This window comes from Embiotoca jacksoni, unplaced genomic scaffold (genome assembly GCF_022577435.1).
Source record: "Embiotoca jacksoni isolate LCO1_2020_lvr unplaced genomic scaffold, fEmbJac1.0.p SCAF_13, whole genome shotgun sequence".
NCBI classification, from domain to species: domain Eukaryota; kingdom Metazoa; phylum Chordata; class Actinopteri; family Embiotocidae; genus Embiotoca; species Embiotoca jacksoni.
In genome coordinates, this window is record NW_027185263.1 from 12,932,014 (window position 1) to 12,957,765 (window position 25,752).

Genomic DNA, 25,752 nt, shown 5'->3' on the forward strand with positions numbered 1-25,752 from the left:
CATTTTAACCTTTATTCTAAGTTGTTTTTTTTTTAACAGCCTGGTCGATATGGAGCGTCCGGGATGAACTTCCCGGGTTGCTCGCTTCTTCCATATCTTATCCTTTCTATCTGAATGGTCTTCCTAAAGTCACATACAATTTGATTGAAATGAAATATAATACATAATGCAATTTAAATCACAACTTTATTGAGGGACCAGTTTACAGCCGTACAGAAGTGTAGTTGCACAATAATTACAAAATGAATAATGTAAGGGAAATAATCTAGCTACTACAAAAAAGAAGGCGGGAGACAACACTGGTAAAAAGTGAAGACTGAAAGGACCAAGTGATACTCCTAAAAGAAGTCCATATCATCTGGTGCATCCAGGTCACGATACTCAATGATGTTGCGTGGATCACCGCGTGACATTCTGAGATGGTTGAAGGTGCAAGAAAGACAAATAGTCAGGAAAGAGAAACAGAAATGATCTTAAAAACAAGGTTTTAAAATTCCCCAATAGCAGAGTAGAAACAGCTTGTAGCAAAATAGAAATCACACGTACAGTGGTCTCACCTGATGTTGCGCGGCTTCCCCAGGTAGCCACCTTGTCCACGGAAGTTGTCATAGTTGCCTCTGCCTCCTCCATACTGGTTGGGAGGGTAAGGAGGCCCACCCGCTGTAAACAAGGAATAAACAATAAAAAATAAAAAAACATATTTTCACTCTCGGTATAAGAAAAAGTACAGGCACAACGTACCACCGTAGCCCATCAGAGGAGGCCGAGGCTGTGCAAAGCCCATTGGACCCTGGGGACCCTGAGGAGGAAATGGCATGGTGGGAGAAAGCAAACCTGTGGGAGAAAAAAACAAACAAAAATAATTCATTATTTCCATTTTTAAACCAAAGTGCACCAATATATTTATACTGTCCGTCTCTGCTGATCATTTATTCTGAGTATACGAGTTGGTTATATATATTGTGCTGACCTTGACCTGGGCCTGGGAGAGGAGGAAGTTTAATCTCAGGCAGCGACGGTCTCTTCGCGTCCATCAGGAAAGTGTTGAAAAACGCCACCTCCTTTTTCACTTCTTCAATTTTGTCACCGTGTTTGTTCAGGATGTGCTTCCGTACAAATTCTGGACCCTATAAATTGATTTGAGAAGAAAAATATAGGCAATGCACATGTCCTTTAATAGTTCTGCAGCACAACAAAGAAACCATCAAAACACACCTTTGAACTGATTCAAATCCCATCACAGCATTATATTATGTTGTACAGGCCAGAATACTTTGCTTTACAAGCCCTTACCTTAAATTTCTTGCCGCTCAGAGGGCACAGCCATTTGTCCTTTCCCAGCTCTTGAGTGTTAGCGGACACAAATTTCTCCACCTCCTCTTCAGGATCCTTGCGACCCATCTTCGCTGCCTCGTCCTCAGACAGGATTTCTTTTAAACTAAGCAGAGGACTCAACTTCTCCTCCGTCATCTTCTGCCACTGTTGCACTGTTTAAAATTACCAGGAAAATGCGAGAGGTTACAAAAGGTGTGACAAGGTTATAAGAATTTTTAAAGCCGTAGTTCATTAGAAACTCAATATGAACCTTAAGTCGTTCAGCCACTGTTATTACACAAAATGTATTTTGTGTCGAGTGTCAAGTTCAAAAGGTCCATCTGAAAACTAGTCTGCCATTTAAGCTGTGTTTAAGCTGTTAAAATACAGCTGTATATTGCCATAAGATCCTGTGGTCAAAATAATGTGATCGAAAACTAGACTAAGCACAGCTCATGTTTAAGTCGCAAAGACAATAGTTAAAATGCATTTACGTGGGAACACTTATTTTGCATCCGTTTCCACTACTGTGCAGCCATCCAATTTATTTCTTCTCATTCCAGAGCACTGCTTTGTGCTGCATAATTTAAAAAAAAAAAAAAAGGAAACACACTGACCTTCTCCATGTGTGATGCGGTTTGGAGGAATGGGTCCACGTACGTGGATCATGCCACAGCGATTGGGCATTTCATCCTCGCTGGGGTATTCACACGTGTTGTAGTAGTCAATCGAATGTACAATACGCAGATACAAGAGCAGACGGTCCAAAACCTGAAACAAAGATATACGGCAAAGAAACTTTACAAAGACTGAATTGGCCAAGTTTTGCCACTTATCTAAATGACAGGCCTGGTACATCAAATACACAAGAAGACAAGTCATGCTTTCCAAAGAGAGGGCAGAGAACAATCAGATGAAATATGTGCCGCATGAAAATTCATAACTGTACTTATAATCGCAAAAGTCAGACCTTGGCTAGTTTGTCATCCCTCTCCACGGTGGTCTCGGCAGGGTTTCCTTCCTTGGCGCTCTCCTCAGTATCCATTCCGCTGCCAGAGCCCAGCAGCTCCTCTTCCTCTGCACTCACCTCCTCTATCAGGTAATCAGTAATATTCTTCAAGATGGGGTTCTGAACCGGCAGCTTTGAAATCACAAACCGGACATAAATGAGTAACTCTGACCGAAGGCAATATCAACCGAGAACAATCTATTCAAATGTGCACACGTGACAAAATGCATGCGAATCGGCACGATACCTCGGTGCTCTGCCCTTCTTCTCGAGACTTGATGCTCCACAGGTCCCCTTTATCATCCAAGGCATGAATGAGCTTGGCAGCCAGCTTGATGTCATTGCGGAGCACCTGCTTGTGCTGAGTGATGCCATTAACATTACGCACCCTCCGAGCCAGGTCCCTGTTCACCCCTGGTGCCAGTTCACAGTCTCGCAGCTGGGAAGTGGAGAGAGGAAAGCGGACCATTAATGGCCCTGACTGCGATTTGGGAGATTACAGGAGGTAATAAAAGCAAAAGTCTTTCACTGTGGCTCTAAATCACTGACAAAGATAGTCGGGGATTTCATCACAAATTGAAAAAGAGGAGAAACAACAATGCAGTTTAGAGTAGTGATGAGGCATGCATTTGAAGTGAGAACAGAAAGGCTGATTGCAGCAACACAATATGCCGAACATATTCAAAACCACTCGCGAAAAAAAAATATAGAAAGTTAACTCATTTACAATAAAACAGACACACAACTTTGGCTGCGTCACTTAAGACACAAACTCGCTGGAGCCATCTGTAACACCTACCAAGCTGCAAAAAAAAGCTAACGAGTGTCAATATCTAAGACAGCGACACTTACTCGAATGTTCTGAAGGTTCCAACAGACTTCTTTGATGTTGACGCTACGGTCAAACGTCACCCAGCAACGCCTGAAAAACCTGCAACAGCACGTTTCAACGTTGTGTGTAATTGTCTGTAATTTATCAAGTCACACAATGTGAATGCAACAAACGACATTTTAGAGCAGCAAATTAAAAGAATGCGTTTCCATTTTGAACCAACCTGCGCTCCGGATGTGGGTCAGACAAGCAAACACGCAGAAACCCGGGGTATCGCCGACACAGCTGAGAGAAAAAGAAAACGGATGGAGATATTGACACAAACGTTTCATTGCTCCGAGGGACTCTACGTGAACTCTGGAGCCATTAACACCGTTTCTTTTGTTCAACTCACAGCGATAATCTCAGCCTTGGAAATAGTGGGAGCGATGCTCCTCATGAACAGAGAGCAGGTCCTGTGGAGAGGCCGCGGTCGGGGAGAGTCATCTTTGGGCTTCTTTTCTTCTTTCTTGTCCTCCTCAGAGTTCTCCTTTGGTTTCTCCTCTGGATCATTAGATGGGGAAAAAACAGATTATTCGGGCAAACTCTCAGAGTTATGAATTATGAAAACGTATACGTGACGCTCATTCTGAAAATGAAAATCAGACGTGATGAATTTGATTCCTTACCTTCACCCTCCTCTTCTTGCTCATCTTTCTCTTCCACCTCTTCCTTTTTCGCAGGTTTGTCGGAGCAGTTGGAGTTGGAGTCTGAATCGGAGTCGGAGTCACTCTCTGAGGCGGTGCCTTCGTCATCGCTGTCTCCGCTGCGCTTCCTCTTTCTTCTTGGCTAAAAAAAAAAAAAAAAATTATAATGAGAACAATCAGGACCGTTTGGTTCATTTCCGTTTCTTATTTACAAATACTTCAATAATATGAGCAACACTAACTTTCTTCGGCTCAGGCATGTCTTCTTTGGCAGCTTCTTTCTCTGCCTCCTCTTTCACGTCCTCCCCTTCAGCTGTAGAAGCCCTTTCTGTGCTGGCAGAGTCGCTCTCCTCCTGTGGCACAGTTCACCGCCATCAACACAGCTACTGTAATGTCACGGGTCCTTCCTGACTGACGGAGAACAACACATACCTTCTCATTTTTGTCTTTCTCGACCGAGGGTTTGCGGTCCCCGGCGGAGGTTTTGGGGTCTTCTCTCTTGGGAGGTTCAGCGCCCCCTGGAACAGACGCCGACTTCTCCCTGTCCTCTTCCTCTTCAGTCGGCAGGTCCAAGATGCGAAGATCGTGATCCGTCCCTCCTTCCATTTTAATCACAGCTGAAAGCAAACAAGACAAGATGGTGACTGGTTCGGGCTACAACTAATAACAGCATCTTATCTTTACGTACTATCCAGGATTTATATTCCTTTGTTATTATAAAAAAAAAAAAAAATGCAATGTGGACAGAAATAAATACTTCGCTTTTTAAATATTTCTGAGGCCTCACCTGCATCCAGAACCTTGATGATGGCTGGAGTCTGTTCAATGTCCAGGCAGACATTATCAAACCAGCTATTCTCCATCAGGAACGTAAAGACATTCAGACGGTTGCGCAGGGCACTCTGGCCCTCTGCTTTAAGTCGGCTGGCCTCGTCTGGGTGGTACTTGGACCTGAACCTGTGTCCAGAGTTGGGGTCCACAAAAAGAGTGGGGAGGGAATGATGGGGATTGGGATGAACGGGTTGCACAAGTTAGAGAACAAATACATATTATGTATTTATGTCGCATCTGCAAAGTCATAAAAGTTGCATTGAGAAATTTGATTGATTTGCAAATTACAATTTCTGTTTACCACATTTTCAACAAATGATATGTATTTTAAATCCAGATTGTTTTGTTGTTTGTTGAGAAAATGTAAAGATGCCAAATTCAGTCTGTGGAATTTAAGTATCTATCTATATGACAAGATTGTAATTTTGTGTAATGTGCTCAGTATAGCCTACTCCTTATGTCAGGTCTTTCAGTGTGTGCATGTTTGGACTGTGATTATGATAATTATTCCACTTTATTAGAAGGTTTGATTAACTCACCAAAAACAAGGAAAAAAACACAGAGAGATTATAAAATTAAGCATTCACATATGCAGAATGTAACATTAAAAATGTTTATCATTGAGTGGGCTACAGTTACCTTTTGTTCTGCCAGTTTAATAACAAATAAATACAGAGAGGGGGGGGTCTCTTCTGAGAAAATGCGCTCCACTTCACCCCAATGGTGTGTCTGTATACACACAAATTCGGTTTTGGGATTCGATTTGATCCGAACATAAAAAGAAAATCGTGTTGAAAAAGCATAAAACAAGAAAAAAAAATTCTCCGTGTGCGGGAGACTACTTGAGTTGTCTATCTAAAATTCCTGGAACTGTGTGTCTAAGTGCAACTGCATTGTGCGCAGTGCATGCCCTGGCTATCTAAGACCGACTCTTGCAGATGAGTTCCACTTTTTCTCATCTTGAAAAAAATCGTCGTCAACGTAGTGGTCGAAATGAAGGGAAGAAAAATGGGTTATGGGTCAAAACAGAACAATTTTGCATGATACCTGTGAAATAAGTGTAATAAGCATTAACAGACAGTAGACAACTGTAAATCCTGTGTTACGTCAAATAAGAAAATCAATCCAATGAAACGAGTCAACTTTTTGATCAAAGCTACATGTAACTGAACAAAATAACAAACTTCGATATTTCCGTTACGTGACTGGGAACAGAATTTAGACATAAATGCTTTCATTTTCTTGCTGGACTTACTTAATGGAGACGTTACAATGGAATCGGTATATTTCACGTCAGACTTGCAGACTCTCGTGGTCTTGTTTTATTTGCATTAATACTTATGAAACTCTTACAACAACCAACTAAAGACATGTAGACTAAAGTTGACTTTGGATTGATTTTCTAATTTTATCCACAAGTACCACCACAACAGTCATTACTAAACTAACTGTGTGTGCCTGGTCCTAGTACGTGGGTGGAACTGCCCTAATGCCCTCTGGTTCTGGTTATCTGGCTTTCCCTGCTATCAATTTGTGTAAATTAACAGTATGAGATTTGATAAAATATCTCAATGCGTTGAAAGTCTTTGGTGAAAATTTTATATTATTATCTCTCTTGTTTTACGCAAATACTTGAATCCTTCGCCATCAAATAAACATGATGCTACAACGTATGACAAATGTACCAGGACAAACCCACCATAGGACCAGGCCCAACCTATTAGGTTCTTATTCACAAATCAGTTACACCTAAAATAATGAAGATAATGAGTCATTGAGACAAATTGTAAACATTTGGTGATGACTACAATAAATCTATGAAAAAAAAACTAGTATAGTACAACTACAATAAAACCTACTAATACTCATGATTGATGCTTATTTGGTAAAGGCAACTGAGATCGTACCACTCTTCATCTTTATGAGCCAAAAAGAAATCCTGCATCTGTTGTCGGCGGAAGTCGATCTTGTACTCATTGTAGCGTTTGACTGCTTCGGTCTCATCTACGGAGTCATCTAAGGACACCAGAAACTCCTTAAAGGTCTTCATTATAGGAGGAGGAGGACCCAAGTCCATGTCATGGATGTTACCGAGCCTGATGGAAGAGAGACCGTTTGGATGGAGCGTCAGACGGGCTAAACAAATGAATCCTTTTCAAATGTTGGTTGGTTACAAGACAGAACCAAAAACACGCTGTGATTTTGCTTTGCATAACTTGTAAGTGTCTAATAAAATGTTATTTAAATGAAACAATCTTTTAAAATTAATAACACTTGGAAAAAAACAACAACTTAAAGATGTGTGAAACAGCTTTTAACTTTAAAACTGAAGCTCCAACGAATCGCGATCGGGTCTCTCACCGTGCCTGAATGGGGATGCCCTGATGAGGCTGCATGAGGTGCAGCTCAGGATGGCCCCAGTGCTGCGGTGGACCGTAGCTGGGCCCTCCTCCACCACCGTAACCCAAGTCGTAGCCCCCACGGTAGGGGTCTCCGCCGTGGTCGTCCCTGACGGGGGGGACAGATAAAACAAGCTCAAGAAAAAGACAACGACGCCGCCGCCGGCCGAGAGATGGCGGAGGAGCGTTGCTGCCAATCTCACCAGTCTCTTCTCATGCGTTTCTGCTGGGGACTCATGTCGTGTCTGGGTGGCGTAAATCTCTCCCTACGACCTCTGTCGTAATCGCGGTATTCCCCGCGGCTACGTCGCTCCCTGCCCCGGTCCCACTCCCTGGGGAAGAGATTTCACAGAAACAGGAGAAAACGTGGAACCGTAAAGAAATTCGAGACGCCGTCCAGGTGCATTTTTGCCGTTTTTCTGGAGGTGAGACGGCTGCACGGGGTTCAACAGAATCCTGCTCAGGACGGGTTGTTGTTGTTGTTGTTGTTGTCGTCTGAGGTTTGCCTCAGTGATTTCTCACCTGTCGTTCCAGTCGTCTCTCCGTCGGTCCTCTCGCTCTCTTGAACGGTCGTAATCACTTCTCTCTCGTCGGAATTTGTCCCTTCTCCTGCGATCGTACTCATCATCACTGTCTCCCATCTCCACGACCACAGAGACGGGAAGAGGGAGCGGGTTTAGAAAACAAACAAACAAACAAACTGTGTATTAATTACAGATTGCATAAATGGGACCTCAGTGGGAAGAAGTCGGTCACATGGAGAGAAACACAAACAGGTGCACGAAGCAGGAGGCCCGCGTCTCAGGTCCCGTTCAAGTGGGTCTTTGTCTTGCGCGACAATTACTATCAGCGAAGAGCGGTTATATCCAAATGACCAAAGAACCACAAATGCAAAAAAAAAAAAAAAAACCCTGCAACATTTGTGTGGATAAAGTTGAGGCTCGTCGAGCGGAAACCGAGGATGTGAGTTATTGTTGAAGTGTTACTCGCTCGCTGGCTAACGTTAGCTAATACGCCAGCCGCGTGAGCTAGCGAAGCATTACCGCTCGAGACGGTCTCGCGCTGCACATCTGTCTTATTCTAAGCGACAGAACATCTGCTTTCTGGTCGATGTAACCTCAGCTGATTAGAAATGTTATACAGCGGAATAAACTCTGGTACCTCGTTGGTCGTTTGCCTGGAGAATATTCGTGCTCGTCTCCTTCTTGCTCGCCTTCACGACTTCTTCCTGATGTTGTACTGCGCTCGGCAAACAATGAAAGGAGACGTTACCGCCCCCAACTGGTCTGGAGTGTAAATCAGAATATGAAACTACAGCTTTTCCTCTTTTATTTCCTCTTTCTGGTACATCAAAAATAGAAAAAAAAAAAAAAAACTTTATTGCACATTATTTGATAGTATTATTATTATTATTATTTTTAAATAGATTGTTAGCTATTCATTAAAATTGAATCCTAATGTTTATGGCTGCTCCACTGCATCAAATAGGCTATATATATATATATATATATATATATATATATATAGGCTATTGTAGATTTCTCATCCATTATTTCATACACATTTTTATAAACATTCTGATGTATTTCATTTTAAACTTTAGTATCTTCACTGTAATTCAAAATGAAGACCAGTGGGAGTGAAAAAATGTCTGGCAGCACAATATGAGTTGGAGAGGTCAAAGCTAAGTTGAGTTTGGAGAACAGTGTGGCAAAGAACACAATTAAAGACTAGTTTAAAGAGGTAGTTTGTTCGTCAGGTTTAAATTTTATAATGTTTTTTCATGTGTACAGACAGTCATATTCTCATTCTTTTAAACAGCAAAGGAGTAGCTTTGTAGAACAAATGCAAAGCAAAGTTTAATAGATTCATCTGTTATACTATTTAATATTACTTTCATTATACAGTAAACTGGCAAATATGTCCTTTATTTGTGCTTTTCTTTGTCCGTCCTCTGAACCTTAACTGATGCTTCATGTAATCCAGTATAGCGCGTGGCCAAACTTGAGTAGCCTGCGGTTCACCCTCCAAGATTAATGCAGATTCCACTTGTGGGAAGTTTTGGTCTTCTACGGGTCCAACATTGGCTTCCAAAGGAGTGGCGATCATGCGCCGTCGGTAAAGACTATCCAAAAAACCCTATGAACATGTGAGCCAACAATACAGTGTTATTTCCTCTGTATATTGTGCAATATTGTTAGCATTTATTTGATTAATATTAAAGGTCAATACTTGACAATATAATGACAACAGAGGATTTGGAACAACTTAGTTTCTAAGTGTGCATTATATTACAATGATATGCACTGACAATAAAGAGTTTATTGTCTTTGTGCAACAGAAACATGGTGTCAACAGAAAGAAAAGAACGAGACTAAATCTGGTTATGACATACATGCAGGTTATTCCAGGGATGGTTAAAACCACCCTTGAACTGTGTTTTTATCTTTTTGGAGAGACTACTTGAATGTCGTTTAACATTCAAAAGTCAAGCTGTAGACAAATTTGTTATGCTTCATTTGAATTATTCCTTTGAATTAATTTTCATTTATCTATAAACTTTTTGCATTTTAGATTACATTAACTTTTCTGTATTTGTTGGAAAAACGCACCCACTTAAGAAAAACATGTTAAAATATGTCAGCTTTACATTTAATAATGTAATTAATCATTATGGCTGAAATTTCAGTGATGAAAGTCAGGTGGCAAAGGTCAAATAACTACAAAACACAAAGTTTGCACTTTACCTCTTTGTGGTCTTGAGTGATCTGTCTGGAATTCAGCAGCACAAATAAAGATACAGTCAAGAAGAGCGAGAAAGAAAATCTCGGAAAAGAGGAGGACGACAGCATCTTTGTATTACAGCTGCATTAATCGGTGTTTAGAGAAATTTTGTAATGTAATTTGAATTTTTTTCGGTTTTCCAAATGCTCACACCAAATGAAAAGTTTGATGTTTCCTATATTCTTTAACCTTTTATAGGTTGGTTAGTGTGAAACACTGTGACGTTGGGGTTAGTCACCACACTATTGTTTATTTTTCAGCTCACATGGAACAAACCTAAGGAAGCATGCTGGCCTTTAGTGTTACACATGCCATAATCCAGCCAGTGGCTAACCTACACAGCCACCTGGTATCTGGAGTTTTAAAAGGGTTATTCAGCTCGGGTATGAATTGCGTTTTCTTCAACACAGCAGGGGACATGATTAAAGCCACATGAAATGATGAAACTGAAAAGGTTTAAAAAGATTGAGATTATCAAATACAGGAAGTCTTAATGAGGAACTGTTACATCCAAAAGTAGCGAACTGCATATCGCTCTGTGAACACATTAAGAACATGCTGCCATTGTACCAATATGTTTAAATGTATTTGATTAAGCCATTTAGCTCCAGTAACTCCCCGAAATTAATGTGCTCATTAATTTAAAACACGAACATGTGAACATGGATAATCTATCAGTTTTAGTCAATGCAGGACAAATTGAACATGTAGAAATGTGACAGGGTCATACAGACGGTTTTATTTAATTATATAAAGTTGTAATTGTGCTTTAGTGTTTTTCCATCAGATCATTCACTGATGAAAGTAATAAAACCTGAAAGGGGGCAAATTCAGCAGGGTGTCCTAGCTCTAATTAGTTCACAGCTGCAGGATCAACGAATTAAAAGAACATGTTCTTAGGTGAGCCGTGCTTTTACAGAAAGTAAGTCATCTCATTATAATTAATAAAACCATCTGTAACTTGTTATGGCTCAGCACATTCTGGCCAGAAGGTGAAAAGTTAATGAACTCCATCTTAAAACTTAAAATAAGATTGTATTCTTCGCCACAATTTCAAAACAAATTATTTTCACTCAAACCACATTCTGTCAAACCACTCTTCATCTCGATCTATTTTTTAGATTAATATGCTTCATTTTATAATATTCTAAATGATCATTATCTAGCATTGACCTCATCTTTAAAATGTACAAATATAAAAAATAATAGCATATATACTAATAACAAACTCCTTTGGTAACAATCTTCTTCATAGTGGCTTTATTATTAAGAATTATCACGTGTCAATAAACCTCTCTTTGATTTTCTCATCTAAACAAACAAATGGCAATACAGTACCATTTCAATGTCATTTAAACTTCCACAAATCATACATTTAATGCAGCTTTCCACCAACTGTGTCTTAGACATCCAAGATTCTCAGTCCTGCTTTAAACGTGAAAATTATACTTGACACTGTACATCTATTATTTAAGTGTAGTCATCTAGGCACGTTCTAAAAAGGAGAGGGAATAATGAAAAAGTGGGGGGGGGGGGGTTACATTTTTTCATTGGTTGTTGTCAACAGTCTATAAAACTGAGACATCCAGTATAGAGCAAATAACAATATACAGTACAAAAGATATTTGAAGCATATTGTAAATAGGAAAACAGCTGTTCTATTTTACAATACAGACTATTGCCAACAAGTCCCAATCAAATCTCAATAGCGTGGAGTCGATCAAATAAAAAAAAAAAAAGGAATGTGATTTTAAAGGCCGGTCATTTACTGAAAACTTTTCCTCAGACACAAAATTGATATACATCCTGTGCAGCTAACCTTTGTTTAAAAAGTGGTGTTTGGAGCAGGACAACTTTTATCCCCCATCTGAAGAAGTTACGGTTCAAGTTGTGGTAGGCCATGTAATTTTAATTGTTAAAACAATTCTTAAAACGTAGCAGTTTTTTTTTTTTTATGACAGATGGCAGTAACCCTGAATTAAAGGGCGAGGACTAATACAAAATCTCCACAGAGGAAACGCTGACTACTATTGCAGGTGAATGTGGGGTTTGGATAATCAATACAGTACTGAAACAATTCATCACCCTGTAATGTCAGTGTACATAAACAATATGCATTTATTTGGAGTCGTGAAACAGTTTGCCTGAAATAACTTTTAAAGGGGACCTACTTTGCTCTCTTTTTTTTCTTTTTTTTTTTTTAAGTTTGCGACTCCAATAAAGGAGCATTCTGCTGTTTACACTTCAAAGTTTTAGCTCCTGCCTCTTTAAGGCACCCCTCCTCAGGAGCCCACCGTTTCACTGGCTAACTTCCAGGAGGCCTGCCAAGCAGCTGCACCCAGTGCTCAACAGCAAAGACTGAAGCTGTGAGCAATAGGTGGGCGGAGCCAGGCTTCTTGTTAAAAGGTGTACTTGTTGGAAATGTGCTCATGTTGGTAGTAAAATGTTATTCTGTACTTTGCATTACTCTGCCTGGAGCAGACGACCATATAAAGAAAGTGAGTACTGATGTCACTTGATTGTTACAAATATTTACTGCATTATTTTAAACTTTGGTCACAATGACAAAACACGGAAAAGCATAATAGGTCCACTTTAAGGTTTCTGCTTGTACTGCTCTTTAAAATCAACAGCATGACCTTCACCCAGGTCATCTTATAAAAGTGGAGGAACAAACCATATCTTGTTGGACAGCTGTTGAGCTTGTCCAAATTTTCAGGTGCAAATCAAGCATGACAATGCTGGCTATCTGGGTCATCACTAGCACTAAATATGTGGGAACATAGACTTTCTCCTTCCTGCTCAAAACTAATGTGGAGCAAATTCTCAGACCAGGGAACAAGACAAACGCTCCTGAAGCAGCAGTGTCAAATACAGCTCAACAAGAAGGGAACAAGGAGTGTCAGTTTTGTCCCTTCGATTTCAAGGCCAATGTAAGGCAATGCTCTAAAAACACCTCCAGGGTCCCACAATTTATCATGTTATCATTCTGTTATATATAAAAATGAAAAAAGAAAATCGATTAAATATTTATGAATCTACAGATTTAACAGATTTAAAGAAAAACAAAAGGCTTAAAACAATTTACAAGATTAAAACCTATTATTTCCTCACTGTTACTGATTTACAAGTCCAACTGACCTTTAAATTTTTACTAGAAACCTGAGTCTGTTCAACTTGACAAATTGGATAAAGCTAGAAATGTGTTTTCTTAAACTGTTCGCAGTATTATCAGTAATAATGTCAAAGCAGCAGAAAAGTATAACATATATTCAATATTCTATTATAGCGTCATTTACTGTTAAATTTTAGAACAAATCTGATATTTCAAAAAAACTGAAATGTACATTTTAAACAGTGAGAAAAGAGAACTGAACAAATTAAAACATAAAATGAGGACAAAACTTTTCCCTCCACTTGTAAATCCGTTAGAAAGTGATTCAAAGTTGGGAAAAGGGACTGTTGGATATAAAACAATTATCATTAAGACAACATAGAGCCTTCAAACTGCACTAATCTTACTTAAAACTCAGAGAGCCTTGAAGATCAATTTTAAGCACGAGAACTTTGGCTACACAGGTTTCATCTAGAGGAGACACTCTCATTTAAAAATGCATTTAGATGGCCCATTCATTTTGTGCAGCACGAGTGATTAGGTCACGTGGCGTGATCAAGTTAGAAATTACAACATGCATCACGAAGGTCTACAGAAAATAGTTCAGGAGTGAATGTGGGTACTGAAGTGGATTGATGCTCAACATTTGATTTTGGTCAAACTAATCGATGCATGTGCTGCATCTGCTTTGACACTTAAAAGAAGACCTCCTTGTGTTAACTGGGTAAAAGATTCTGTTACAATCAACAAACGTGGCAAGTATCCTAAATGTCTCGCTATCCATAAATCTGCAAGTTGTTTTTAAGTGACGTGTGATAACAGCACGTCTGACGATAGAAAGACCCTTTTTAATCTCATTTCAGTTCCGGCCATCAGACATCCACACGATCCCTACCAATGAGCTGAGCGGTGTCGTCGTCAGTGTGGTGCCTGTCTTCTCCCGAGTCATCACTGTCTGAGTCTGTGTCCTCCTCCGGGGAGTAGTAGCCTTCAAAGCCCACGATGGGGGAGTCGCAGTGTGCAGGGGAGGCGAGGCACTGGGCAGTGGTGGTCGTGGTAGTGGCTGCATAGACCCCAGAGGGGGACCCCGGGTTGGAGGGCCGGAGCAGAGGAGTGCGCTCCGAGTCGGGTTCGCCCTCTCTTCCTTCTGCCTCTCCGCGGCCTCCGGTTTCTTCCTCGGACTCAGACTCGGAGTGCTCAAGGTTGTTCCGGGTGACGCGCTGTTTGCACACGGGACACGTCTTCTTGGTCTGGGTGAGCCACGGGTCAACACACTTGCAGTGGTAGGCTGGGAAGCAAGAAGAAGTTCGAGATACTTAAGAAAGACCTCCGAAAGGAAAATGACTGTAATGCATGAATGAATAAAGACACGTTCAAAAGCTAACACAGCTGTGCACACTGTACAAAAATATGATCGTCATCATATCAAATAAAATATTTACCATGTGAACAAGGTAAAACTCGCAGCTTGTCTCCTTCTTCATACTCATCCAGACAGATGGCACACACATCATAGTCATCCCCTGAAATACGTGTGAAAAGTAATCAACTTAAATCTACAAAAAATATGATTTTTTTTTTTTTATAAAAAAACAATTTCAAGTCACCAGATGAGTAAACTTCAGTTTGGACCAAAGATTCACGACAAGACAAAACTGTTTTAGAGGGTTGCAGGGAAAAGTTGCAGCAGTGTGAACTGGCCCGGCTCAGATCGACTCAAGCCGGTTGACAGCGTCCGCCGAAACTCAGCTTGTCAAATCTTAAGTGGGCAGTTTAAGAATGTCAGGGCATGATAGTTAAGTGTTTTTTCTGCTGATGAGAGGAGATACCAGTTCCACTAAACAAAACAGGGGAGATCTCCTGTTTCAAGTTAATGGCATAAATTTAAATCCCGAGTATTCTGTTGAAGCACAGATTTCTGAATGGTGCAGATTGGGGAATTATAAGTAGTTGCAAGTTTCAAATCACCTCGTTGCAAAACACGCCGGCACAAACATTTCAGCACGAGCAGTGAAACTTCTCATATGGTAGAAAAAATATTACAACCTTCAACTTCAGGTGCAAGGAAAATGCAGTCATTGCAACCGTTTTTTTTCAAAATCATTTTGAAAAACAATACATCACAGTAAAAACAATACACTCTTGTTACCTTTGCTGAACCGGTGAGTCGGAATCCGCTTCAGTTGATCCTTTGACAAACGATTTTTCCTTATTCTTTTTCTGTACTGTACACATCGTATGATCTGAACAATGCAAGAAGGAAATGTTACTCAAGGCAAGATAAGACTGACATTCAACATGCATACCAGTGGCTTTTTTGTTAGTGTTAATGTAAGAATCCACCATTCAAACTCAGAAACAGATCAAGAAAATAGGTTTTTAAGGTCTACAAACTAACTAAATAAATATGTGTATAGTAAATACATATCCCACCTAAGGAGGAAAATTAGCTGGCTATAACTTTGCTGCAATATAATTAGGTCACCATTTTATAATACAAAGGAACAAAGCTTGCCTCGATTACCCATTGTCCAAATAAAGTGGGAGGAAACAATAGCAAATTTGCCATTTTAATTCCAAGTTAATCCACTAATAAAGACTAGAGAATGTGTTACATATTGAATAAACATCCAAAGAGACATCATGTTGCAGATATAATACTCACCAAGACGACAAACATCACAACAATAATCATGCCAACGACTCCAGTGAAAGGGATAAGGTAGTATGACAGCGGGAAAGCAAACTCCGGCTTGAGGATGACATAAGCACTGCAGGCCGAGAAAAGAAATAACGCATCAGATAAAAACGTTTGTTCAAGGTTGGTTTATTCTACTGTAACTTTCAAAATGATTATGTATATTTCATTCCAAAAATGTTCTTTTTTCTTACCCTTGCTCTGGAATTATGAAATTCTTGAGAATTTGGGAAGCATAGTAGCTGGTGAAAACAGAGGGGATCTCGATCTGCGCTGCAATAGTTTCTGGAGAAGAAGAAAAACACAAAATAACATTTACATTTTGGGGAGCTTAGGAAGATAGCGTTGACGTGTCAGTTTTTTTTTAAAATTGTGTGTATATATATATATATATATATATATATTTTGTAAATAATCACCATTGCTGTAGTTCATATTGAGCAGAGTTTCTGAATACATGTTGTGAACGATTGCAGCATCGTATCCAGCTTGCTGTGCATGCAAAACCTGAAACAAGTTCCTTACATTAGATCAAATGGATTCACAGATGACACAAATTATTAAATATCAAACACGACTGACCTTTAAATCAAAATTGCAATCATATCGTCTGATGAGGGCGACGAATTTGGTGGTGTTGGCATCATAAGATGGTGGCAATGGAGGAGGAGGGTCCATTGGTGTACAGCCATTAAGTGGACGGGACACCACCAAAACTCCCTTTCATACAAAAATAGAGGGGGAAAAAAAAAACATCATTACAGGGATTGATAAGTCTTATGATTTTCTGTATGCACTCTTCCTCCAATACTCACCATTAATCCATCCTTAGGAAGAGGAGATCCAAACAAGGCAGGTAGGTCCTCAAACAACATGGAGGTCATGTTGCTATAGTGCTGCCAAAACAAAAAACAAATACACACTGTATTGAATTTGAGGACTTACATTTATTGATAAAGCTTATTAAAGTCGGAGTTAAAGCTTCAATTTTACTTACAGCATATATATAGGCATCAGTGGGTGAGGGAACCATTACCCCGCAGAAAATCAGCATAAGGAGACTCAGTTGAGTCCCAACACACCCGACACCAAGGTCTGTCATCCTTGGTTGCTTACAGTTGCACTAACCTGTGAAAAACTAAGGTCATGATGAAGAGTGAGCAATTAGACACAATCAGAAGGAAAACACCACAGCTTGCACTTGCATTGTAATTAGAGCATGGCATTAATATACAAACGTAAACAGTCAATTCAGTTGGTAAACATGTGTAAATATGCACATTGATATGTAAACAAGGAAGAGTTGAAGTGGGTCGTCAGCAGGTATTAACACCAACTATACTGTCACGGAAAAGAAGAGCAAACTGAACACTATATATATATATAAATATATATTTCTGTTCAAAGATGTTTCTGCTAAACTACGCTGATTTTAAATGCACGTATTAACAGAAAATTGTATTAAAGAACAACTGTATCATGAAGACGAAGTAAAACAAACACAATGACCGACTAGTCAAGAAGTTGCTTTAATAATTAGGACATGTTCACACGAGGGCCCATTTTATGACACCGGTTAGCTTTTAACCCGATTTAAAATAACTTGTTTAACAAACATATAAAAAACACGCTGTCCGTATCTCCAATCAACGCGTGACCTCCTGCTGCTGCAGCTGATCACAGGAAGTCAGTCAATAAATAATCTTGTTATTGTTGAGTTGCCTCTGTCGCAATGCTATAAACCTGTAAACTATGTAGCTCACGTTTCACATCACGTCCTGAACAACAGCTTCACTTAACAGCTCCCAACTCCGCCGCACGCGATTCATTAGTTCAATCAGAGTGGTTAACTGCGATAAGCATTTATCTATAAATAAAACAAATTTGGGTTTAAATGTGCAAAACAAAACGTGATGTGAAGCCATGAAGGTGGTGCTGCTGCGCGGCCACGTACCTCCTGATGTCCCGATCAGATCTCCACCGTGAAGATTCCACTGAAACTATTCCTGTTGTCTCAATTGGGTTTCTTAGGAAATTTTTGTTTTTTTTAAGTTTATTATTCCACAAAAAAAAGGCGTCAAAGACTGGAAGGATTAATTTTACGTTAGCTGGTGGTTGGCTAGTGTTAGCAGATGTTAGATAACAGCTACGTTAAATTGTCTCCGCGACAGACTACCTTTTTTTTTTTTGGACACCGTGTACACAATTATGTAATTATGGAAATAAAAACTAATAATTTCCCGACGTTAAGGAAATACGACCGCCTACATGCTACAATTTTGTTAGCTTGCTGCTGCTGCTGCTGCTGTGTTTGTTTGTTATTGCTTCTTGCGCCCCACTTCCTCTTTGTAGCAAAATGGTGACCGACTCAACGGCATCTGGACCCACAGCGCCTCCAGCGGCCAGAAAGACAAACAGCAATAAACTGAGAACCCTGGAGCCCTCATGTTCACACAAACCCATGCACCCTCTCAGTTTTCCGTAGCTCTTGGGCTCCACCCGGGGTTCAAATTAATTGAAAATGTCCCATGAATGCCCAATTGCACCAAATTGAAAGGTTTTGGTGGAAATCTTAAGGTTTGGTTGCACCCAGAAATTCTAATATTTTATAACGGAGTGAGTAACCTACATAAAGTGAGTCTGAAGAAGAGAGTTCACGTGCAAAATGATTCTTGGCTGCATTCCAGAGAAACACTAAATGCAGAGTAAATTGCCACATGTACAGAAGACATAGACAAACCAGTTCCAATCAGTCAAGGCTTTTTTCTACAGATCAGCATTCACAGGTCTCTCAGGCATGCCACTCGCAAGAGAGTATCTTCCTTCATGAAATCCTGTGAATACGAGTAAGTATAACCGGTTTACGAAGACTGCAAAGCAGCCAAAGTTACTGACGCATGCACCATCCATCAGAAGGCAACACACTTTCTTAAAATATAGCGAATGCACAAGTTTGTAGTCGTCAGACTATAGCTACTTACAGTGCTGCCCTCAAGTGGCAGGATCTCTGTAGAGTCATGAACAGATTTAACTGTTGTCAATTAATTCCAATGAATCGTGTCTGATTGCCTTAATGAAACAACAATCAACTACAAATGAATAAACAAAAAGTACAATGACACTGGATGATCACCAGAGGAAAAGATTGTTCAGTGATACGACTAGAGTTGCAGATGCAAATATAAGTATACAAACTGATGCATACACAAATGTACAGATGGAAATTGTCAGCGCATTATGCTATATGACCTTGGTGAGATAATTTACTTCATAAAAGTGGTTCCAGGTTAGTCAGCAGAGAACCAAACCATTCCTCTCTAGGAAATTGTTGCTGTTGAAAGAGTCAAGAAGAAGCTACAGCTGGATCCTTCAGAGTCTTCAGATTAAAAATCAACAATTGTCTGATGCATTTGTCTATGTTGCAGTTTTAAACAATTGCCAGCATGTTGTCTTGTGAGATGATGAAGAGACGAACAAAGACGTTTCTGAGTAAAGTGAATAGAAGTTTAGGGTGCGGACAGAATGTTCTTTGCAGTGATGTGACCACACGCTGATCTCTCTTGTACTCTTGAGTCATGGAGCCTGTAAAGTAAATTCTGCCAATGTCAAGACTGAAATCTCACTGCAGGGCATATGTGATGTCTGCTGTTGTGGTTCTATTGTTTTATTAGGTGACTGATGACTCCATGTCCTTTCCTCTTTATAATTTTCTGCTCACTCTTTCTGAGAGATTAGTCCTGAGTTAGTTTTGGAGTTCATTTGCATGGATCCTCAGATGTTTTATAAAGTGACAAAAACGTGTTTCAGAGATAATTAACCAATTACAAAAGGCTAAAATGTGTCCATGGCGATAACAATTGTTATTATGTGCCATATTGCAAGACTATTCAGGGCAGATCAAACAGGTTTGCTCGCCTTTGAGCTTTAATCGTTAGTGGAGCTGATAATGTAAAGCTTACCTTCGCAGTGAATCTGAGAAAGGCCATCAAAATGGTTTAATCATCGGAGGCATGCATAAATATACTATCATACTAAGTCTGGAAACAGTAATTCCAAAACAAAGCTGAGTCACAACCTCTCCACGTGGTTTCACTACCTGCTGCCTGCCCAAACTCACAGACAGAAAATGAACAAATGATTGTTTTTGAACACTCCCAACATCAAGATTATAACCAAACACCTTGTGTAATGTGTACTTTGTCTGCATCCACCACTCGCTGAGTCCAAAGGTAAATGTGATAAGGAAAACTACTTCACAGAAGCAGGCTGATTACCTTTGCAAGTTTTAATTAAATCATCAGAGAGTCAGTCCACTGTGACAATTGGCTCCCAAAGCTGACTTCTGTGTCTGTATGGACATTGACCCACAGGTGATTAAAGACAGATAGGAACAGCAGTTGCATCATCACCTGATCATGTTTCTAAATGTTGTAAGGATAAACGTGTAAATACAATGAATAGAAATGTAGAAAGTTTTATGTTTGATGTTGTAAAATGAATAATTTGCAGGCAAAATGTGGTAACCTGAAAATCCCTATGACGTTGTCTGTTCTACATTATATCGTGTGTTCTATGAATATGCATTTATGTTAATGACTTATGTTAAAGAAAAAAAACCTCCAATATAAATGTTATGTCAGTTTATAAAAAGACTCATTTATTTGTCTTCCTATCTGCAGATTATGTTTCAATCTTTTTGTCATCTTCAGCTGCAGCCACATGGCTCAACATTAATAGGCTTACACAGATGTTTCACGCTGCTTTCATCAAGAGCACTCTCTAAAGCAGTTGCAAATTAAGTTATAATAATATGTGGGGGGAGGGGAGGGACACTGATTTATCGAGACTACATGGAGAAGTTGTACTGTTGTTTTTGTTTTTAAGTCTGACCTAGAGCTTTGTGTATTGTAGGCATATGGTACATTATAATCCCTACTGTCTGAATATTTGGTATAAAACTAAATCAGTCGATGATCATCTAATTTTGAAGGACAAATTAAGTCAATTGTCTGCCACGAGCACGTGAGCACAAACAGAGGGAGCTGTTGACAAAAGGGCACATCTAAAAGTAAAAGACCAATAGTTTACACAATTAAAACAAAATAATGTATTTGCAAGTTATCAGTTGTTTCAGAAATTAAATTTTTTGCTAAAATAAATTATCATCTCAAACTCTTATTTTTGTTTTTGATATTAAAGAAATCCAGTTTGAATATATTGACATAAATCAAAATTCTTATAAAATTAACATTGCCTGTGATGCGTGCAGCCTTTGAAAAATGTTCCATTACACATCCTCGAGTGCTGCGGCATTCTGTTCCTCTTCAAATACAAACATGAAGCTTGCTGAATTAGAGCAACAATATAAGTGGCAGTATTTTTATTTTTTAAGTGGATCCTAAATAAGGACAAGAATGAAAAGGATTCATCTCTTGGATGTTTTCAGAATTTTCAACTGTGATCAATAAAGTAAACAGTTCTCTATCGATAGTCAAGTTTTTAGTCCACACAGCACCCTTTAAATTTCCATTTTTCAGGAAACCTAAGATTATAACACATTTTTCCAACAATGTGTTTAATAGATGTTTGTTTTGTTTCCATAGATAAGAAGCAAAAATTTGTGAAAACAAAATGTATGGACTCAAGTCAGAGTAGAGACGTGCAGATGAATGCCCAACAAAACACATGAAAGACTAAAGAGATGTCAGCCACGAATTGTAGAAAGATCTATAGTGTCAGATTTAAATCTAGTCACATACTGACATGTATTTTTGAAGTTACATGAAAAAATACAAACAAGAAAAAACATTTTAAGTAACATTTTACTTCAGTTGTGCCATTTGAGCTGCATTGAATATAACAAGCAATTAATTTAAGATCACAAAGTCCACCAGTGTTAGATTCTCCACAACAGTGTTTTCTGTTTGTCTCATCTTCTGTTATGCTTTGTAAGTTTTCAAGCAGGACCGCAGTGCATTCCTCATAGGAAATGTGACACGCAGCACCTGGAAATAAAAAAGACACAATGTATTATATTTCATTCACAACTATAAATACACAAAGTATATGAGCCTTGAAACTTACAAGAAGCCTTTTCCACAGCCCAGAGGTCCAAAGAACAGTTCAGTTGGGAGGCAAACCTTCCTACACACTCCACTTAGACTGGGACAAGACCAGGGAAAGGATGCAGCCTCATTTTCAACAACTGTAATCACAGAAGGACGACATTTGCTAAGTTTTAGGTAAAATAATTTGTAAAAGTATGTAAACTCTAGAGATGTAAAATCGTGCAGATAAAAGTTGTAAAACCATGCAGAGGAATCACATTAAGACTTACCGTTAAGCAGCAAGACAACCAGGAGCGCCAAAATAACCACACGATGACGGAACATTGTTGCATCTGGTAATGTTGCTCCAAATTGAGGATCAGGCCCCGGTCTGTTTGTATTTTGGTCCGAAGGGAGGAGTGAAGATAATTTGAAGCAGCATAGTAGTCACTCGTTTTTTTTTTTTTTTTTTTAATTATAGAATTATAAGCATCCTAAAGAGAACATGCTTTTCTTAATCACATTTCAGAACACTACATCACTGTTCCCAACTCGTGACCAAATGTTGTCATGAGACATTCCTTAGAAAGTGCCTTTTTTATTTGAATTTAAAACACATGCACATTCTTAACCCTCATTGAATTCAGAGAACATAAACACCCTCTGCTGAGTTAAATGTCCAACAAGGCCTTTTCTCACAAACTGCCACGCTATTGCAGAAGGAGCAATTTGTAAACAGCATAATTAAAAGCATTAAAATTACAGGATTTTTGCTTGAACAGCATATGAATATCTCCCAAAGAGAATCAATGCCATACTTTATCCATTAGGTTCAAATTATTGATTTGAATTGTTAATTTTGTATTTATCTTAGAAAGCTCATTTAAAAAGTAAATTGTTTTAGTTTAATCAGGAGTCTGTTAAATCACAGAAACAGTATTTCTCACTATTACATCACATGACTGCATATCATGGAGTGGGCTGGCCAATAGTTAAGTGTTCTGTAATGTTTTCATTGTTTTGAGAATATTTTTTCATTCATCTTCGTAATCAGAAATTACAACCACTTTTGTGGTTGCGGCCCAAGAAGCAGGGATCAGGGATCAGGGCATCAGTCAGGTTCATACAAAGCAAAATGCAGCTAACAGGCCTGACAAATGAGAGATGACAAAGTTGTGGTGTGTGGGCAGGATTCTTTCTTCAAGGGGAAAATCTTTGTATTTTCTGCTCCTCTGGTTTGAAAGATGGGCTTGATTGCCCTTAACAGTACTGGAAAATCTGGGCCAGTGTCACTATCACATGGTTGACCTTTTTTGAATGGTTGTCAGATGTCAAGAAGTGTCTTCTCAAATATGAGGAAAATATGGTGAAAGAATTTTACCAACACACAGCACAAGCAAAAAAAACATCACTGGAGAAGAGCCAAACGTGTTGTTCAGGTAAGACGCCTTCTTATACTTTGATATCTGTGGCACTGCATTAGTTCTCAGTTTCCTCAATGAAACTACTACTTTGGAAAGACAGTTTAGGTTATGTCAAGCGACTCCTTCAGAGGCTCTTTCTAGCCTCAGTCACCTTAAAAGAAACCCTTTAAACACAAAGGCCACCCTCTCCCTGGTCAATGGTTTATTCCTGCTACAGACAGGTTGTGCACATGCTACCCAGTATTACATCAAATTGTGTAACATCCCCGTCAGTCAACCACAGCACACTGTGTCAGTGTCACATTTTGCCTTGAGTAGGCGTGAAAAACCAGGTGGTTAGGGTTAGGGTTACGTACAAAAACTACTTGTTTAGGAAATCCATGCAATGTTTTTCACTGACTTTAGCCCCAGTGTCCTGGGTGAAAGGGTTGGTTCCATCTAATTATCCCAACCTAACATCCTACGTGGACTTGAGCAGTTTTGTACTTCATTAAATAACCTCTGTCACATGACGTCCTTCTTTAACCCGGGACATAAGTGTGTGTACTTTTGACGCTGAGACGAGGCATAAGGTGACCCTTGGTAGTTGTCCTCTAGTGGACTGACAGGTGTATTATACACTTTAGTGTGATTAGAAGTGGTTAAGTGAATTTTTCAGATAATAAGACTAAATCCAGAGGTATGCAATGGCTGATCTTAATTTAATATATCACACAGAAAATCTACCACTTATTTACTGTGGCTGTGCCTTGTCAAGCTTTTCAGCCTTCCAGAGCACCCTTGATTTATGTTAACTTTACCCTCTGTGCTATCTGCCTCATTCTCACCATTGACCCCTCCAATGAGCTCACAAAGGATTTGATACTTCTCATTTTCAAATGAATTAAATTTCTGCTCTAAGTATGACTGGAAAGGAATAAATCAGTTTGATAAGATATATAGAAGGCCTGAACAAATCAGGCATTATTTTGAAGGTCTTTTTTTGTGGCCTTCGGACACAGTTTCATAAGGGTTGCATCAGTGTTTTCCGAAGGGAGGTCATTACTGTTTTTGCGTTTCTATTCTCCAAGTGCTGTCCAAAGAGGTCTCAGTTGTGACAAAACAATTATGTCTAATTGCTTTCTAAAGGAATTGCAACACCAAGTGGACTAATGACCTCTAAGTTGCATTTATGAGAGGACATCTGTGATTTAATGTTTGAACATAATCGGTTGTTGCTGGTAACAACATACTGTACCCTGACAGACCCATTTTTAAATTAGCAGTAGATTATTTACTGATTTATCTGATTGATAGATCTCACCAAAAAGTTTAAAATTGTAACTTTCACAAGAAATAGGAGTCAAACTGCAGTAAAGTTAGAATGACCATTTTAAGGAGCTTTTTCAACAAACTTTTCTGAAACCGAGCACACAATTGTATTGGTCAGGCCTTATATAAAAGCTGAATGGACTGACAGAGCAGATATGACTACTGGTGGAGCTTCTCGCAATCTGAATTCTGAAGGGCATCAATAAATAAAGTCAGGTTTGTCAGGCTACATTATTGTAATTCCTTGTTGTTATGATGTCCAAATTACTAATTAAAAACCCTGCAGCTGATCCAAAATGCTGCAGCAAGAGTACTGATGGGATTTAACAAGAGAGATCATATTTCTCCAGTTTTAGCTTCTCTTCACTGGCTTCCTGTTAAATCAAGAATATAATTTAAAATTCTCTTGATGGCTTACAAAGCCCTACATGACCAGGCTCCATCATATCTCAGAGATCTTATAGAACCATATAATCCTAGCAGAGCACTTCGCTCTCAGTACGCTGGTCTACTTGTGGTTCCTAGAGTTTACAGAAGTAGAACGGGAGGCAGAGCCTTCAGTTTTCAGGCTCCTCTCCTGTGGAACCAGCTCCCAGTTTGTGTTCGAGGGGCAGAAACCCTCTCTAGCTTTAAGATTAGAATCAAAACGTTCCTTTTTGATAAAGCCTATAGTTAGGGCTGGGTCGGTTAGACCTGAACCAACCCTTAGTTATGCTGTTATAGGCTGAGGCTGCTGGTGGACCTCATTACATGCTGATCTTCTTTTCTTTCCTCCTACTCTTTAACTGACTCATACCTCACCATCTTTTTCTCTCCTATAGTTTTTTCTTATTGTCTGTTGTCTCCATTCAGTTCCCTTGCTTGCATAGTTTCTCTTCTTTCTTTTGCAGATGTCCCGTCATGGAGCTGCATGTCTCTGCCCTGCGCTGGTCATCTCCACCAACAGTTCTTCTATTGTATCTCTATGCTGTCCTTTTCTCTCTCTGCTCTCCTCTCACCCCAACCGGTCGAGGCAGATGGCCGCCCACCCCTGAGCCTGGTTCTGTCGGAGGTTTCTTCCTGTTAAGAGCGATTGAATTGAATTGAACATCACCCATGGAGCATTTAACAGCTGTGCAAGTTTTAACTCAGGGGTCTCCAGGGGTTTAATATGTGTGTTTTGTGTATCAATTGGTTATTGTTCACATAAAATAAGCATATTAAGCTGGTTTGGTGGAGCTCAGCTATGTGAATAAATGTTACTAAACACGAGTAACTCTCCGACACTTTTACTTTGTCAAAGTAGCGTTCAGAGGAAAAAAG

General features: G+C 39.4%; 2 protein-coding genes across 4 annotated transcripts; both read right to left on the reverse strand.

The window, feature by feature from the left end:
• Nucleotides 1–167: 167 nt before the first annotated feature.
• srrt (serrate RNA effector molecule homolog (Arabidopsis)) lies at nt 168–8,311 on the reverse strand. 3 transcript variants are annotated; one of them, XM_069146654.1, is made up of 20 exons: nt 8,233–8,311; nt 7,594–7,712; nt 7,275–7,403; nt 7,034–7,180; nt 6,580–6,768; nt 4,629–4,798; nt 4,274–4,458; nt 4,084–4,194; nt 3,824–3,983; nt 3,550–3,698; nt 3,379–3,440; nt 3,176–3,254; nt 2,571–2,762; nt 2,285–2,455; nt 1,932–2,085; nt 1,294–1,487; nt 971–1,127; nt 742–834; nt 558–660; nt 168–414 (listed from the first exon to the last, which is right to left on the reverse strand). In XM_069146654.1, exons 2-20 carry the CDS (start codon nt 7,710–7,712, stop codon nt 339–341), a joined length of 2,640 nt encoding a protein of 879 aa, XP_069002755.1. In that variant the 5' UTR covers nt 8,233–8,311; the 3' UTR covers nt 168–338. The 3 variants fall into 3 exon arrangements, with proteins under 3 accessions (XP_069002755.1, XP_069002756.1, XP_069002757.1); XM_069146655.1 differs by having other exon boundaries at nt 547–660; XM_069146656.1 differs by lacking the exons at nt 6,580–6,768; nt 7,034–7,180; nt 7,275–7,403; nt 7,594–7,712; nt 8,233–8,311 and adding an exon at nt 5,312–6,518.
• A 2,263-nt stretch (nt 8,312–10,574) lies between these two features.
• rnf167 (ring finger protein 167) lies at nt 10,575–18,005 on the reverse strand. The gene is made up of 10 exons (XM_069146657.1): nt 17,623–18,005; nt 16,666–16,806; nt 16,484–16,564; nt 16,251–16,388; nt 16,088–16,175; nt 15,863–15,953; nt 15,636–15,741; nt 15,120–15,213; nt 14,413–14,493; nt 10,575–14,258 (listed from the first exon to the last, which is right to left on the reverse strand). The coding sequence occupies exons 2-10, from the start codon at nt 16,768–16,770 to the stop codon at nt 13,843–13,845; spliced, it is 1,200 nt and encodes a 399-aa protein (XP_069002758.1). The 5' UTR covers nt 16,771–16,806; nt 17,623–18,005; the 3' UTR covers nt 10,575–13,842.
• Between the last annotated feature and the right edge of the window lie 7,747 nt (nt 18,006–25,752).